This window comes from Xiphophorus hellerii, chromosome 9 (assembly GCF_003331165.1).
Source record: "Xiphophorus hellerii strain 12219 chromosome 9, Xiphophorus_hellerii-4.1, whole genome shotgun sequence".
Taxonomy (NCBI): Eukaryota; Metazoa; Chordata; class Actinopteri; order Cyprinodontiformes; family Poeciliidae; genus Xiphophorus; species Xiphophorus hellerii.
Window position 1 is genome coordinate 13,584,402 of NC_045680.1, and position 15,014 is coordinate 13,599,415.

Genomic DNA, 15,014 nt, shown 5'->3' on the forward strand with positions numbered 1-15,014 from the left:
CAGTAAGTTTTAAATATTAAAAGGTGAAAGTTGATGACATGCTGAAAAGCCCGACTTACGGCTCTATCTCTGCATTCCTGCAGGTTCTGGGAAGACCTACTACGGTAGTGTCCTGCTTCTCTCCACTACTTGTAGAAGGACTCCCTGACAGAAAGAAATAAACAGATAAATAAATGATTACGTAAACACTTTGAAACATTTAGAACACGTAATGACGGCATTTCAGAAGAAAATCTTTGAAAAAAAATCTAGCACATTATTTCCACTTGGTGTAACTCACCATCGTTTGACCATTTTGGAAAGTCGAGCTTCAGTCTGGAATCAGGCAACATGCTGCTGCTGAGACACAACCAGAGCACATGTTAAAAAGCCAAGCAGCTTTGCAAATAAATTCACAATAATTAGGGAGCATAGATAGTCTTTTTTTATCTGTCTGACTGTTTAATGTGAATTGGACATCATTAGGAAAGTTACATACTTTGCTGCCGACTCTTTGGAGCTTTCTGCTGAGCAGGGGATTACATCCGTCTCACTGTATCTGCAGCCGCAGTCAGGAAAAACACACATCCAACTACAAGCAGCATATTTAGAGAACAAGTACAAATACTCTCATCAAGGAATAATTCCCAAGACTTAAGACTTTAGCCCTTAGGCGCTTTGTAAAATTTTTAATAATCATTTTTATTTTGTTTTTGATTTAATCTGTCCATATATATAAAACACATACAAAATGCCAGAGGAGGGGATTATATTTCTAATGCTACCTTAAGACAGCTAGGTAAAAAAAAAAGAAAGACAAAAATTAAAAAAGAAACCTCACTACACAATGTTGATGTATGACAGTTTAATAGCACATTTAGGTATGCGTATATTTTTTCCACAAAATTATTTAAAAGGCAGTTAATTTTAGAAATTTATGAGGTTTAACTTCACAAAGACTAAATGATTGTCTTTTATGTGTTAATAAATACATTTTATTTGTTATTTATTTATCACTTTATATTAGGATAATCTAAAGAACCCCGTGTCTTCAGGCTTCAGGAGTTCTGCAGATCTTAGTGTTGATTTTTTTTCATTATATTTTTTCACTATAGATGTGGCTGGGTATACTGGTGAAAGGCAGTGATCATCAGTGTTGTATAGTAACGAAGTAAAAATACTTCACTACTTTACTTAAGTACATTTTGGAGTACTTCATACTTTCCTGGAGTATGAAAATGTTTGATGACTTTCACTTTTACTTCACTATATTTCCGAACTCAATTGCGTACTTTTACTCCGATACATTTTCAATGTGTGGTTTAGTTACTCGTTACAAAAAAGCGAGAGAGAGAAACGAAGTGTTTTGACCCCACCTACTGATTAGCAAGCAGGCTACCGAACAAAGTCGTAGCCTGCTTGCCTGGCTTGTTCATCACCTCCAATAGGATACACCTGTTTCGCTTCTCCCATTGTTGGGGAAATCAGAAATCGGAACACCTTGCATCGGGTGGGTCGAACAGAGAAGAGTGCTGCCCGCACTGACGCGGCTCAGGGATTACGTGACACGCAGCGCCGTGCCCTATAATCCACTGTAAGCTATGTAATGTGTTTTGAGGCAATTGACCAAAATCCCGGACAATTTTTAAATTCCCCCCGGACATCTTTTTAGGTCTGAAAAGTAGGACATGTCCGGGAAAAAGAGGACGTCTGGTCACCCTAGTTCAATGGGGGACAGAAGCCATAGCGATAGCAATTTAGACTAAATTTAACGAATATAGGAAAGGCATGCAAGTTCAAAACCACAAACCATTAACATGTGCTACTCTTTAAAACTGGAACAATTTATTAGCAGGTTTCATTTTGCCTGCACTTGGTTGGGTACATTATTTTAAGTTTATTTGACAAGTTTACCAAGATATAAGAAATGTCATTCAAACTTGCCTTGTTTTACTTTTTACTTGTACTTTTCATTACATTACTTGAGTACATCCATTTTTACAGTAATTTCCATACTTAAGTACAAGAAGTTTCAGATACTTTAAGACTTTTACTCAAGTAACATTTCAGTCAGTGACTTCGACTTTTACCAAAGTCGTATTTTGGAGAGGTACTTGTACTTTTACTTGACTCTGAGATTCCAGTACTTTATACAACACTGGTGATCATCTGTTTATCTGTGGTTAATTAATTTTGTTTTTTAAGATTTCTTAAATTGCACTTTTTCTTTTAAATTTTTTTAGAATTTGTACGTGAGGGATATTCTCTTGATGGTTAAAAATGTAAAAAAAAAAGGAAAAAGAAACAAAATAGATAGAAAATATAATTTGAACAATTTATAAAGGAACATCATGCATCCAAATGTTGAGACACAGACATCCAACAGACACTCTGTGTGTTTACGTTTACTTTCCAAATTTTCTCACATCTGTCCAGCACTGGTTGGCAGAAACCTGAAGTTGACCACAAAATCAGCACAGAGAAAAAGGGATTATTGAATGCGTTTTTGCAAATCTTCTAGATGCAACATGCAAGAGAGGAATTATAAAGAATAAATAAAAACAGCACGAGTAGAAGGATATTTATGTGTGGTTGGACATTAAGAATGTTCATGGGTTTCAGAAATGTAATCTGTAATTTCACTGTGTCGCAGCAGATCTATGATGGTCAACGTACCAAGTTAAAGGAGTGCAGTTTGCTTCTGTTTATAGGGGGAAAAAATCTAATGAGACCCAGCTAATGGCATCAAGTTGTGGACTTCACAGCAATCTTTCTTTTCTTCAGTTCACTGCCTACTCAGACATGTAATTGAATGTTTTTAATATATTTGCATTCAGGGTAAAAGGATACTGCGCTCTGCCGTACTCTAGAGTATCGTCTCCATCAACGTCCAGGTCAGCGTCGCTGTCCCGACACTCCCTAGAAGTCGTGCTCACCAGTGTCACACCTGCTGAAAGCATTTTGAATATTTACCAAAACAAAGCTGTTTCTCTGCTGTATGAGGTGATGTATTTCTTATTTCACAGTTAAAGAGGAAAGGTCATGTCTCGCAGCAAGCCGTGACCTCTCAGCTTTCCTCCCTGCTAAAAGAAACTGTTACTTTTAAGCGAGCCTCCAGGGAATGTTTCCCCACCGTAATCTGGACTGAAAAGTTCAGTGGTTCTTCCACTGTCACTCAGTCACATCATTCACTCTCCACTGAATAAGATCCTACACACACACACGCCCACGCATCTATGCAAACACAGATCCTTGCTTACCTTTAAATCCTATCGCTGTCATCTGTGTCCTTCTCCTCTCGTTCCACTCGTCCTCCACCGGCACCGGGTCCCCTGAAGCCTCCTGTAGCAAGCACAAGCACCAGGCTTCACCATCTGCATGAGTACGCCCGTATGTCGCCCCACAGCCAGCAGCTGCGTATCGGCATCTGTGCTTTTATAGCTGGTGGTGTTTTCACATGGATACGCAGCGGACTGACAGCGATCCTGATGCCATGTGAACAAAGCAACTCAACAGTGTCTCTGCATTTGGACTCCTGACATTCTCTCAACCTGAGATCAGCAGGCTACACCATACTAATCTGAGATCAGAGAAAAATGTCAGGGAAATAAATGCTTTCATCTGTGTTTTATGTGGAGTTGAGAAAAAAAAAAGAAGAAATTACCTGTCCTTCCTCCGGTTTTCTCCTCTTCAGCTTCCCAATCCTGACTGGAAACAGACAGAAGGTAGAAAAACAACAAGATTGTGATGAGTTTAGAAATATACTCCTCATCAACATACTAAATTTGTAAATCACTATAATACCAGAAACTTTGTAATTATTTTTTAAAGTAATGTTAAAGGTTACATTTTTTAAAGATTTCAGAGTGTAAAACAGATTTTTTTAAAGCTTTTCATCAAGGGTGCCAAAACTGGAAACTTTATCTTTTACTGAGATGTTTCTTCTGAATTTTCACCAAAGATCTTAAGTCTGTTATTTATTAATTTATCATCTGGTATGACTCTGACCAGAAAATAGATGCTACATTTGATTTTTATATCAAAATACTCCCAAAAAGCCTTTTTCTGGGAAAAGACATATTTCTTTCAGAAGAAAGAAATATGTCTTTTCATACATATTTACAAGGTTGATTGTAACATGATCTCTCACTGCAGTAATGGCATTAATAACATGAACATTTAACAAACATGTGGAATATGGTGGAGTTTAAACTTTCATTTGACCTGTCTACGGAACGATGCAGAACGCAACTTTCAAAATATTTAAAAAAGATTTTTCCTTAATGACAGTGAATCAGATGAGCTGCATAATGTATCCAGCTGTGACATCAGGGCCCTTTTCTGTCATTTCAGCGAACACTGTCCCCCGCTGAAAATATGAAAGTTAACACAGCAGAACACCAACAGCACCTCCTCTCCCTCACACACACCTGAGCGCATGAGGGGGCATTAAGTTTAAGAGCCCTCTAATGTGAGCTGGATGACACCGGGCCTCAGTCGGATGGGGATCCGGGGCACGGCTGTGACCCGAGTGCCGCCATCCCAGCGCACATAATGAGGGTTAAAGAGATGGTCATAGATGAGGAAGAGCTCATCAAACAAAGAGAGAGCGAGGCTGATTAATCAGCGGAGGAGCACCTCCTCCCTGCTCCTTCCTTTTTGCCTCTCTGACGTGTGTTTAGAAGCTCATTATGCCGTCCGTTTATGAAGCCCAGTAAAGGCTAACAGACCTCGACAGCAGCAGCACACTGAGTGTGAGGAGTCAGCCAGGAGCCGGAGCATCTCCATGGACGATGATAACAAGCATGCTGTGAGTTAGAGTCAGAACGCCTCATCTGGTCTCATCGCCGCATCAGGCCTGAGATGATGTCTGGTTACAAATGCTTCCACAAACAAAAGCGATGTTTTACCAAAACATTTATGGAGGTTACTCCATCGCTGAATCCTATTTCAGAACCTTTCCGCTTGTTTCTAGCACTTAACCTCATGTTTCTCAGTGTTAGGGCGTCCCAATTGTTTCTGTGGAGTTGAATGAGGTCTAATTGAAATGACCTTTTTGAGTGTTTCAGGAACACACTTGCTAAAGTAAATATTTAAACACATTTCAATGGCACTGGAAACACTCTAATGTCTAGTTTTAGTGTTTTGATATGTGTAGTCCTACTGATAATTTATTTTAAATATAGAATATTTATCAATGTAAAAGATTTAACCATCGAAATAACCACTAGAAGTTTAGTTGTAAATGTTGGTGCTTTTTTGTGTGATTTTTCAGTTTAATTTTTCAAAGAGCAAAAAAAAAAAGTTTTAATTACTCTACTAGTGAAGTAATCTCTGTTTGAAATATTGTATCATAAGAAAAGCAAGAGAAAAACTATTGTTAGATTGTTTTTCAGAATAATCATTAATAATCTTAAAATTGAAGATTAGAATATAAAAAATACCATTTTGATTATATACAGTATCATAAAATACTAATTTGTTTTCTTTTTTGGCAATAAATCTTTGAATATCTAAATATTTCAGCACACTGAAGTATATTTCTTTTTAAGTGTGAATATATCCCTGTTCTTCCTCTCTAGAATAATACAATTACTGACATCTGTTCAGATGACACACACAGTTGCCATAAAATCGGGACGGCTCCCCTATTTGTAAAGGCAGAGATGCAAACATGTTTGACTCAAACATGTTTGCATGTTTGAGTCAAACATGCAGTCTGTAGTCTGACAAATTTATATTCTCCATTAATTCTTATTTCGATTTTAAACTTGCAAATTAAAAATGGATGTTAGAAATAATTAATCAATTTTATTCCTGCTTTGCCTTCTTCAGTCCAGCTCTTATGCCACAGTCTGATTTAGAGGTAGAAGCCACTTCATCTCAGTGGGATCTGTCCAGTCTGATAGCCACTGAAGGGGGATAAAAGTATGAGATTCTGTCTCTGCTTTTCAATTACTAAAACTTTGGAACTTTTTCTGTTGCTGGAATATATAAAAACCGTATCCAAGTGACTGTGTTTTGCTTATAAATCCTTAAAATGAACCCAACTTGTTTTCATCAGGCGATCAAATTCAGGAGCTCCCTGAGTATTTAGTCTTATGTGGTCAGGGTTAGCTTTATTTTTCTCACAAGTTTGTCCCTCATTTTATGACATAAAATGGCACCCATAACACACACAAACCACAGGCATTTAAGTTGTGCATATTTACTTAGTAGAAATCATTAGTTTCCTGAGCTTCTTGAAGAGTGTCCGATTCCTCCATAATGGAGGAGAAGGGTAAGGGTTTAGAAACCTCCAGGACTCAGCTACAGTTGATCGCAGTATCACTTTATTGCACTAAAATCACCTTATTATCATGTAGTCACTTCTAATGTGACTACATGCTGATAATTTAATACTGCAAGTAGGCCACTTTTTGAAATGGGAAGTCAGAAAGATGTGTGTTGATCTGCATAAATTAGGAAATGGCTTCATCAACAGTCAAAGCAACCATTAAAAAACTTTAAATAACTGGAACTGTAAAAAGAAAAACAAACAAACATGGACAGTAAATTGATATTTCTTTTGCGCACAGTAAGAGAATGGTTAGGGAGGGAAAACAAAATCTCCGAAACCCACCATGAGAGAACGGCAACATCATTTCAGACTCATTTTTAAAGCATCACTGAGCAAAACCAACCATTTGTAAGAGTTGTATAAGGATCACAAGAAAGAAAAATCCCACCAGCAGCTACTTATCCTCCCCCAGCTTCACTCTGTAGATCATTGCAGTAGAGATTAATGCAGCAGCTCTTTATTCATGACATTTACAGCTGCAAGTCCATAAAAGCCGCTGTCATTTCAGGGGACACTTAACATCAGCTGAAGGTGTTTTTAATGATCTGGGATCCCATCGTTGATTATTACTGAGCAATAAAGCCCTAGTTATCTCAGGTAGAGTTCACTCTTTAAAAAAGTTATCTTTGATCGCTATGTGTTCATAAAGGGTCCATTAAATTTTGTAAGCTGATCATTTGTGAACCTCATACAAAGGTTGCTAAAAAAAGTTGTTCCGGTATTCAAAATTAAAGCAAAATTTTACTGAAATTGTTTTTTTTCTAAATGCCGACTTTGTGCGGATCTTTTACAGGAGATATAAGCAAACTTAGTGGTCAATAAACTTATATGAACAACAATTGATCTATGGTTTCATGTAAAAAAAACAAAAAAAACCAATTTATTTTCACATTAAATCAGGTTGAAGAATATTTTCTAATAATTTTTTCTCTTAAAATTCTTACTAGCCAAAATTATTATCCGGACTGTCCATATTTACCAGACAGTAATCTTTGGAAACATTTAGAAATATAATTTGATGGAACATGGTATTTGGCCTGTGTAAAAACATACTTCATGTCACATCCAGGACTCTACACGCAGACGTGAGGGTTGGGGAGGGAGAAAGAAGAAGTGCTTCTCTGTATTTCTTACCAGCTTGTGTGCAGTCTAGGTGGGCTCCTGCGCTGTGTGGGCGCAATGGGGCGGATTTGACGTAGCACCTGCACCAGCAGAGGTCGTCGACTGTTAACATATCAAGAGGTCAAAGTTGGAAAGGTTAATAGCTCCTCTGCTCGTGTGGGCGCTAGGCCAGCGGAGATTGTGTGGGAAAAAAGGGGAGATATCTGCACGGGGAGTGAGGGAGGGCTTTAAAAAACGAACACATGACTGAGCGACCGTGTGCGAACAAAGGCAACTCTGATTACTTAAGTCTATAAATTAGAAGCTACTTAACACGGCAGACTTTAAACACTGGACTATGTTGCACACAAAGTGACCCTACGGAGCAGAGAAGCAACATTTAGAGCACTTTGCATCAACTTACCATTTAGTCTTGTGTGTCTGTTGGCTCGCACTCTGAGAAACGTCTGCAGCAAACAAGATAAAGTGATTAAGGTCATCATAACAACTTTAACTGTATTTTATTTATTTACAATAAATATGAGAATGTAGATTTTAGTGTCTGCAGAATATTAAAAATCATTAAAATATTTGCACATAAAGACTCTAAAGAAAGCTAAAATCTGTTATATTAGCTTTGCTAATATTGATATGAATTGAGTCATTATCATTATTAACACTGAAATGTTGTATGTTAATCCCAGTCATTTAATTGTATCTATATCTGAAAGTGTGAGTCGCATCATCAAGAGATTTTTTTGTGTGATTAATTTTACAAAGCACTTTTAAAGCACCAAACTGAGAAAGTAAGAGCTCAGCTGTTGATTATTATCATGATGATAAACTCTTAGTCTTTTGTTTTTCTGAACATGTAACAGCAAATGTCAGCAGAGAAATAAAAAAAAAAAACATATATAAGAAAATAAATAAAAGAAAAGAAAATGGGAACAGTAATCAAAGATAAAACGTAAATATTCCGCTTGGTGGGGAAAAGTCAAACCTTCAATGCTTTTTTGGTTTATGTGTCTAACGTGAGGCTTCCAGGAGATTTTATAGTCCAAAATTAACACCCAGAAATCTGTATTTATTTTCCATTCAGTATTTTCTACCATAATTTTTATTTGGTCTAATATTTTTTGTTTTTCATAATCTTTATTTTATTTACATTTATTGACAATTCAAATCAAACCACTGTTTCAATTTATTAATTTATGATGTCATTTTCTAAAAGCATCTATAAAGTCTCTCCAAAGCAAAATATGTTGATATCACCTGAAAGTATTTCTAATTTCAGTTCCTGTGAGACTTTGCAAATGCCATTTATCCATAGTATGAACAGTTTTGGATTGTAGAAATTGCTCTGCGGGGTGTTCTTAAATTAAAATTAGTCAGAAATGTACAGAAGCTCTCAGAAGTGCCAAAATGCTTATGTGATGTGCAAAATATTATCATTTAATTTTAAAACAATTTAAACATTTAATTTGAACCCTTACCCTGTACAATTCAACAGACAAACAAAGAATAATGGGAAAAAGTAAAAAATAAAATAAAGCTGTGGTAAATGATGGAAAATTTCGGGAAAGAACTAGATAATAAAATATACAACAAATTTACATCTTCAGAGAAAATGGTCCAGAAAATATTTACACATCTACAGGAAGCCAATAAATAAAACAAATCCTAACAACTTGACATGCATTGTGTTGCTTTTCCAAATGGTACCTGGTATCGGTCTGAGTGCGGTTCCTCAGATGGCCGAGCCGGTGAAGTGGGAGATCCTCCTTCACGCTTGATGTGTAGAGAGAGCGTTAGAGACTGAAATATGAGAGAAGAAATTAAATACAGTTTATAACAACTCAAGCGGAATGAGAGAAAACTGCTGCAACAAGCTGCTGTCACACTTATAATAGCATATTTCACAACATATTTTTGTGTTAATACGAAGGTGAAGAAATTAAGCTGAATTTGTTACACATCACATGAGTACATTTTATTTTGTTTATGACACGCCTCTTTTTTCCCCCATACTGATCGCCTGACCATCTGGGGCTGAAAGTTTAATTCTCTATCCTCAGTCAATGCCCCAAGCGGTCAAATAATTATTGGCTGAAATCTGAAACTAAATGCAACGTCTTGTCAAGTCAGCCATTTTCAGAATTTGACATGCAAAGCTTTAAGAATATCTGTGAAGCCTTTGTGACTTTTAGTAACGCTGCAGAACATTTATGGTAAGTATTGCATCTCTGAGCTGTAACTCTCGTGTTGCAGAATTTTTCAACACATCTAAAAACATCTGTGGTAAGATGGTTTAGCTGGGGTCAAAATACAATGGCAGCTGGAAGTTGGAGTACTATTAAGTTAAAGCTGCATATCTTCGAGCCACATTCAGACACTTGGCAAATACACAACAGTGTGACGAGTTAGTTAGGTTTAATGAAGGGATCACATATCTACTGACCTTCGATGTTCTTATGAGTTGGTCGTGCTGCAGTGTAGCGGGGCTACAGAAGAGACACAAAAAAAATAAAAGCTTTTATTTTGCCATACAATTAGAAAGATGTCTCATATGTGCACAGCTTCTAATAAAATACACAAACACTACATGGATTATTTTAACACCAGCGCTTTTACAAACTCTTGCATTTACGTTTGTGTTCAGGTCTGTGTAAGAACTCATTTCAATCCTTCACACTTCATGTCTGCCAACCTATACTGTTCCCTTACTCTCATACACTGTTGCTCTTTCTCTGTCTCACACACACACACGCCCGCACACGCCGAGATCCGGAGTGTCCCTGTGGGCAAAGTTCAATTTGAAACCATTACTGTCCATGGAGCGGTCGTTAAGCAGATTTGGAGCGTAATGTCTTTATTGGAGGAATCATTCTTCTGGTTTAAGCAGCAGGTAATGCATGCGTCTAAATTTGAATTTTACACGGCAAGAGCCTCTGTGTGTGTTACTGTGTGTGTAGAGGCTCAAATCAACCATTAGAAGGACATTATCATTATAGCCCGCTGTACGAGTTGTCGCCCAGAGGCCCAGGGAGGCTGTGATATGAAATATGTGAGGAACAATGAGGCAGCTTGTAAACACTACACACAGGTGACAAAGAAGATGAGAGATACCAGCAGGGCAGAATAAAGGAGGAGAGGCCTTTAGATACAAAACGTGTCAACATGAGTTATCTCATGGGAGCTGAACAGAACGGAGACACAGTGATGCAAAACAGACAGAAAAACCATAAACTGATGAATAGACAAAGTGAAAGCTTGGAGGGAAATATAGAAGAGTTAGGAGGAGGAGGTACAGATGTGACCAGCAGGAAGGTCAGCATGCATGATGACAAAGTCTTTCATTTAATATTCAAGAAAATAATTACTTTAAGTTATTATTAAATTGCGTTACAGTTTGTTTGTAGTTTAATTAAAATAAAAGTGCTGCACCTGATCTGTAGCTGGGCGAGTTTGGATAATTCCTGCTCCATGTGATCTTGCAGCTCTCCTGGTCGCAGTACGGCTTGACAGACTGGACACACTGGGGCCTGAGTGTCGTACAGACCCTTCAACTTACCTGAGGAGACCAAGGGAAGACAAAGCAGAGACATTTACTATCAGGAATAAACGATTTAGCATTGCAAAACTATATTTTCCTTTTCCTTCCACTTATTGAGTTTACATGATACAAAAAATGGTAGTGAAGTGACATTAGTGGAAATGTTTTTGTTTTATGATTACAATTGTTGTTCAGGATTCCCTTGTCTTTTATTCTTTATGAAACTTTGAATAAGTAGGGTGTTCTAGAAATTATGACCTATTTATGAAATATTATGTATAATATAATATATTTAATGTTTGAGCATTTGTTTTTGTTTCATAAGATCTTGATTGTGTGATTTAGAAAGACAATACATCACGAAACTGTGATATGTTATGGAAAAGAGCAAAATGGTTTAAAATTGGCCTACATGTCAAATGTTAGAAATGCTCAATCAAATGTGTTTCAATAATGGTTTTAGTTCAAAATGTATTATGTCAACTGCAACATTTATCTGAAATTTAAGTGAAAAATAGCGTCACTGGGTTTATGTATAAATTTATTGACAAAGTTTAGTGTAAAAATCTTTAATTTAATGAAATTTAATTGGATGTTTTGTAGTTTCTCATCATATTAGGGTTTTGCTCATTTCGTATCCAAACAAATATAAATGGAAAACAAGGGATGAAGATTTTACTCAGTTTATTTTTAACTGCTTCAAAAACCAAAATAAATAAAAATTACAAATTGAATATCTTATTCTGAAAACAGAGTCAAATAAATTATTTTTGCTGGATATAGCTCCTTTTAAAAGTATTGATGCCTGTAGAACTTTTTGCTTTTTGCCATCACAACTTTTAATGTAAAGAAAATGCAAAAATTCTTCTTATTATTATTATAATACATTGTGTCACCCTGCAACCAGAAACATCTGCTGATTTTTATTAGGATTTCATGTGATCAACACAAATGGCTACATAATTGATAAGTAAAAGGAAAATAATCTGATGTTTATTTTTGCAGAAAATAAAAAAACTGGAAAGTGCGCTGTGGATCTGTACTCAGACCCTTTACTCTGATTCCTCTAAATAAAAATCAGTGCAGAACCAATAAAAGTTGTACTTGCAACGTGACAAAACATGAAAAAGTTCAAGGAGTATGAATATGTTTACAAGCCTCTGTAAATGAGGAAGGAATATTTAATCAATATGGATGTACATTTCACTAAATTACTTTAGTGTCCACTCTTATTTGCTTAGTTAACGCCATTCGTAGCTGAAGCCAGAACAAAGTGTGCTTAGCAGACCTTTAGTCAGTTTAAATGAAGGAAAAATCAAGCTGAACAGACACAAACACACCACCACGGCCCCCTGCTGTCAGCGTGTTGACATTATAGGCTGTCAGTAGGAACATTACCCAGGAGGGCCACTCGGCCCATTGGGCCCTACTGATGGATTACTGCCATAAGCAGGCAGCCAGGAGCCTCAAGAGCTCTACTATATCAAGATTTTACCTAGTAGATGAGGTGATTTACTCCTGAAAGCCATCAATCATCAGGAGAGAGCCAGTAGGCATGATGCACCTAATTTCCTATCTTCACAAGTTATGAAAAAGTGACAGATTTATTTAGGCAATCAAAGTTTAACTCATTGATTCAGATCAATGAAATAACTTAGCATCCAAACACCGGAAGAAAAATAAAAACAGTTTCACCTGCCTCAATCTCAAACAGACCAGCGAAACTTCAGACTATCTGTTGTAAAGACTGACATAAGTTGAGCTATGAGGCCCCATAATGAGGAGCCAAATAGGAGCAAATGGCCTGTAAATAAAACATGGGATGGAAAATAGAAATTGGAGTCAGGTGTCCTTGAGAGTGTGACATGTTTTCTGCCCATCACCACCATCCTGTCTCCCAATCCTCCCTCGCCTTTTTTGCATCCCCTCCTGGAAGCCCAAATGACTTTTCCCGACACGCATTGAACGTTCCCGGGCTTTCTGCGCTCTGCCGCCCGGAACACGCAGGCATCAGTAAACAATGAAATCTGTGTGGTGAAATTGAATTTATAACCACATTACCTGCACAGATAACGTCTCTAAATGGCGCCGCGATAAGAGCAATGGGATTTGATTTTGAGGTGTTTTATTGGTGCCCTTTTTGGATAAGCCTCCCCCTCTTTCTCTGTTTACAGCCTTCCCCCCCCATGCACCATCCATCCGTCACCTCTGGTCCTCACAGACATCTGCTTTAATGGTGTGGGGTGCCAGAGTGTTTGTGGTTTGGATGCAGAGATGAAGGCGTGTTTGTGTGTGTACATACTTTCCCTACTAGACGCTTGTAAGCACTAGTTGTTGGTTCATGAGTACCTTTTCACACGTCTCCACCCCTTCGCTGCCCTCAGCCCTTGCCCACATAAAACCTGTCAGTATTAGTCAACCTCAGCCCCTCTTCAGCCTGGGGGGTCTGAGACACACAACAGGGGCTGTAAAACCTGCCTGCAGGGCTTGTTAACCATTCCCTCACTACGGCAACTGGCTCGGATGGATTGGCCTGCTCTTTCTGGGATGTGCTGAGTTTGACTGGCCCATCTCCAAATGGATTCACTTGTCTCCATGTCTGATTCACTTTTTTCTCTCTTTGTGTCTCGCCAGTTCAAGACCTTGTTTCCTGACTGTCTAGGATTTTTGTCCAGTTGCCGTTTTCTCCCACAGCCCTCATGGGAGAGGGCCTTTTCTCTGTTTCTATGAAGCTTTTGCACCAGCAGTGTAAAATGTTTTGACAGAAGTTCTCTAATGTGAGTAACTCTGTTGTCCACTAATTGACAAATACAGATAAGAAGAAATACATTCACATCATTGATACAGATGTGCAGACGTTCTAAAAATAAGGTAATCATTATTGTAGCAGAATCGTCTAACAAATAAACAGAACTTTAACTTTAGTATATTTATTGAGTTGGTAAAGGATCAGAAATAATTATAATCTTTCATTTTTTTGAAACTACAGAAAACTGCTGGTAACCCTGGAGTTGATACTTTATACAATCCTCTTTTGCAAATAGGGAAGCAACTTTTCTTTCATGATAAGAAAATAGGAGATGTTCCCATTTTTCTTTGCTAATCTCTTGAACTCTCTTGTCTATGGTGCATGATTTTATCAAATTTTGTTTTGGGCAACAAGATGGCTGTAAAAAAAAAAGGATGATTATATGACCAGATAGAAGTTCTATATTGAATAAATGTTATGTTATGTCTTGAGTCATTATCCTAGTGAAAGACTCAATGAGAGACTCAAGGGGAGAGGACGACTGATTATTCTTATTTTTTTATTACCGTTTTTCTGCAGCTTTTAAAACAGAAATAGGCCCACAGCATGACAGATCCTCCACTATACTAAACAGTAGGTCTGGAAAATATTTCTAAATACTCTTGTCAGAGAGCTGAGTGTTGTCATATCAAATGGGAGAAACATAAATTTATCACGTCTGTTAAGAAGAGGTGCGTCCATTCTGTAATTCATAGTGTACAATACATAGTGTTCTGCTCCATCAGAACCAGGATGGTTGCTTTTCAGTGTTTTCACCATCTGCTTTTATTTATTTATCTTTCATATTGAAGACCGATTGATCATTTGAATATTGATTCCCTGATTTAAAATGTATATGTTACAGACTAGTTACAGAAACAATTAGCAAACACCTGGTAGAAGTGAGAATCTGCTTCTCAGTCCAATGCCCCTAAAGATGATTGTAAACAGCTTAATGGAGGAGCATTGTGTGATGCTGTGTCAGAAAGGGTAGGAGTGTCTTAAAGAGAAAGAGGCTAATTTCAATGTGTCATTGATATATACAGCATTTTTATAGAAACTAAAGGAGACATAGTTACTTGATTGTGCTATTAAATAACTCTACATGCCTGAAAATACATAATAATCCCATTTTAACTAAAAATACTTTATAAAATATTTCACTTTCAGATTATGCAGTTGCAATGAAGGATTATTTTAAGGATTTTTATGACAACAATATTGTCTACTGCTGTATGTGCCAATATTATTTG

The 15,014-nt window shown here is 37.2% G+C and overlaps 1 protein-coding gene across 4 annotated transcripts in view; it reads right to left on the bottom strand.

Annotated features, from left to right (window-relative positions):
- rnf220b (ring finger protein 220b) overlaps positions 1-15,014 on the bottom strand; it is a 39,504-nt gene that overhangs the window by 2,242 nt on the left and 22,248 nt on the right. The window contains exons 3-13 of one of the 4 annotated variants that reach the window (XM_032571133.1): positions 10,865-10,991; positions 9,879-9,921; positions 9,143-9,235; positions 7,845-7,887; positions 7,454-7,543; positions 3,644-3,687; positions 3,240-3,321; positions 2,830-2,926; positions 479-538; positions 281-339; positions 60-144 (exon numbers count right to left, since the gene is read on the bottom strand). In XM_032571133.1, the coding sequence (XP_032427024.1) occupies positions 60-144; positions 281-339; positions 479-538; positions 2,830-2,926; positions 3,240-3,321; positions 3,644-3,687; positions 7,454-7,543; positions 7,845-7,887; positions 9,143-9,235; positions 9,879-9,921; positions 10,865-10,991 (823 nt within the window). Of the gene's footprint in view, positions 1-59; positions 145-280; positions 340-478; positions 539-2,829; positions 2,930-3,239; positions 3,322-3,643; positions 3,688-7,453; positions 7,544-7,844; positions 7,888-9,142; positions 9,236-9,878; positions 9,922-10,864; positions 10,992-15,014 lie in introns of all 4 variants that reach the window. The other 3 variants (XM_032571134.1, XM_032571132.1, XM_032571135.1) reach the window with 3 other exon arrangements.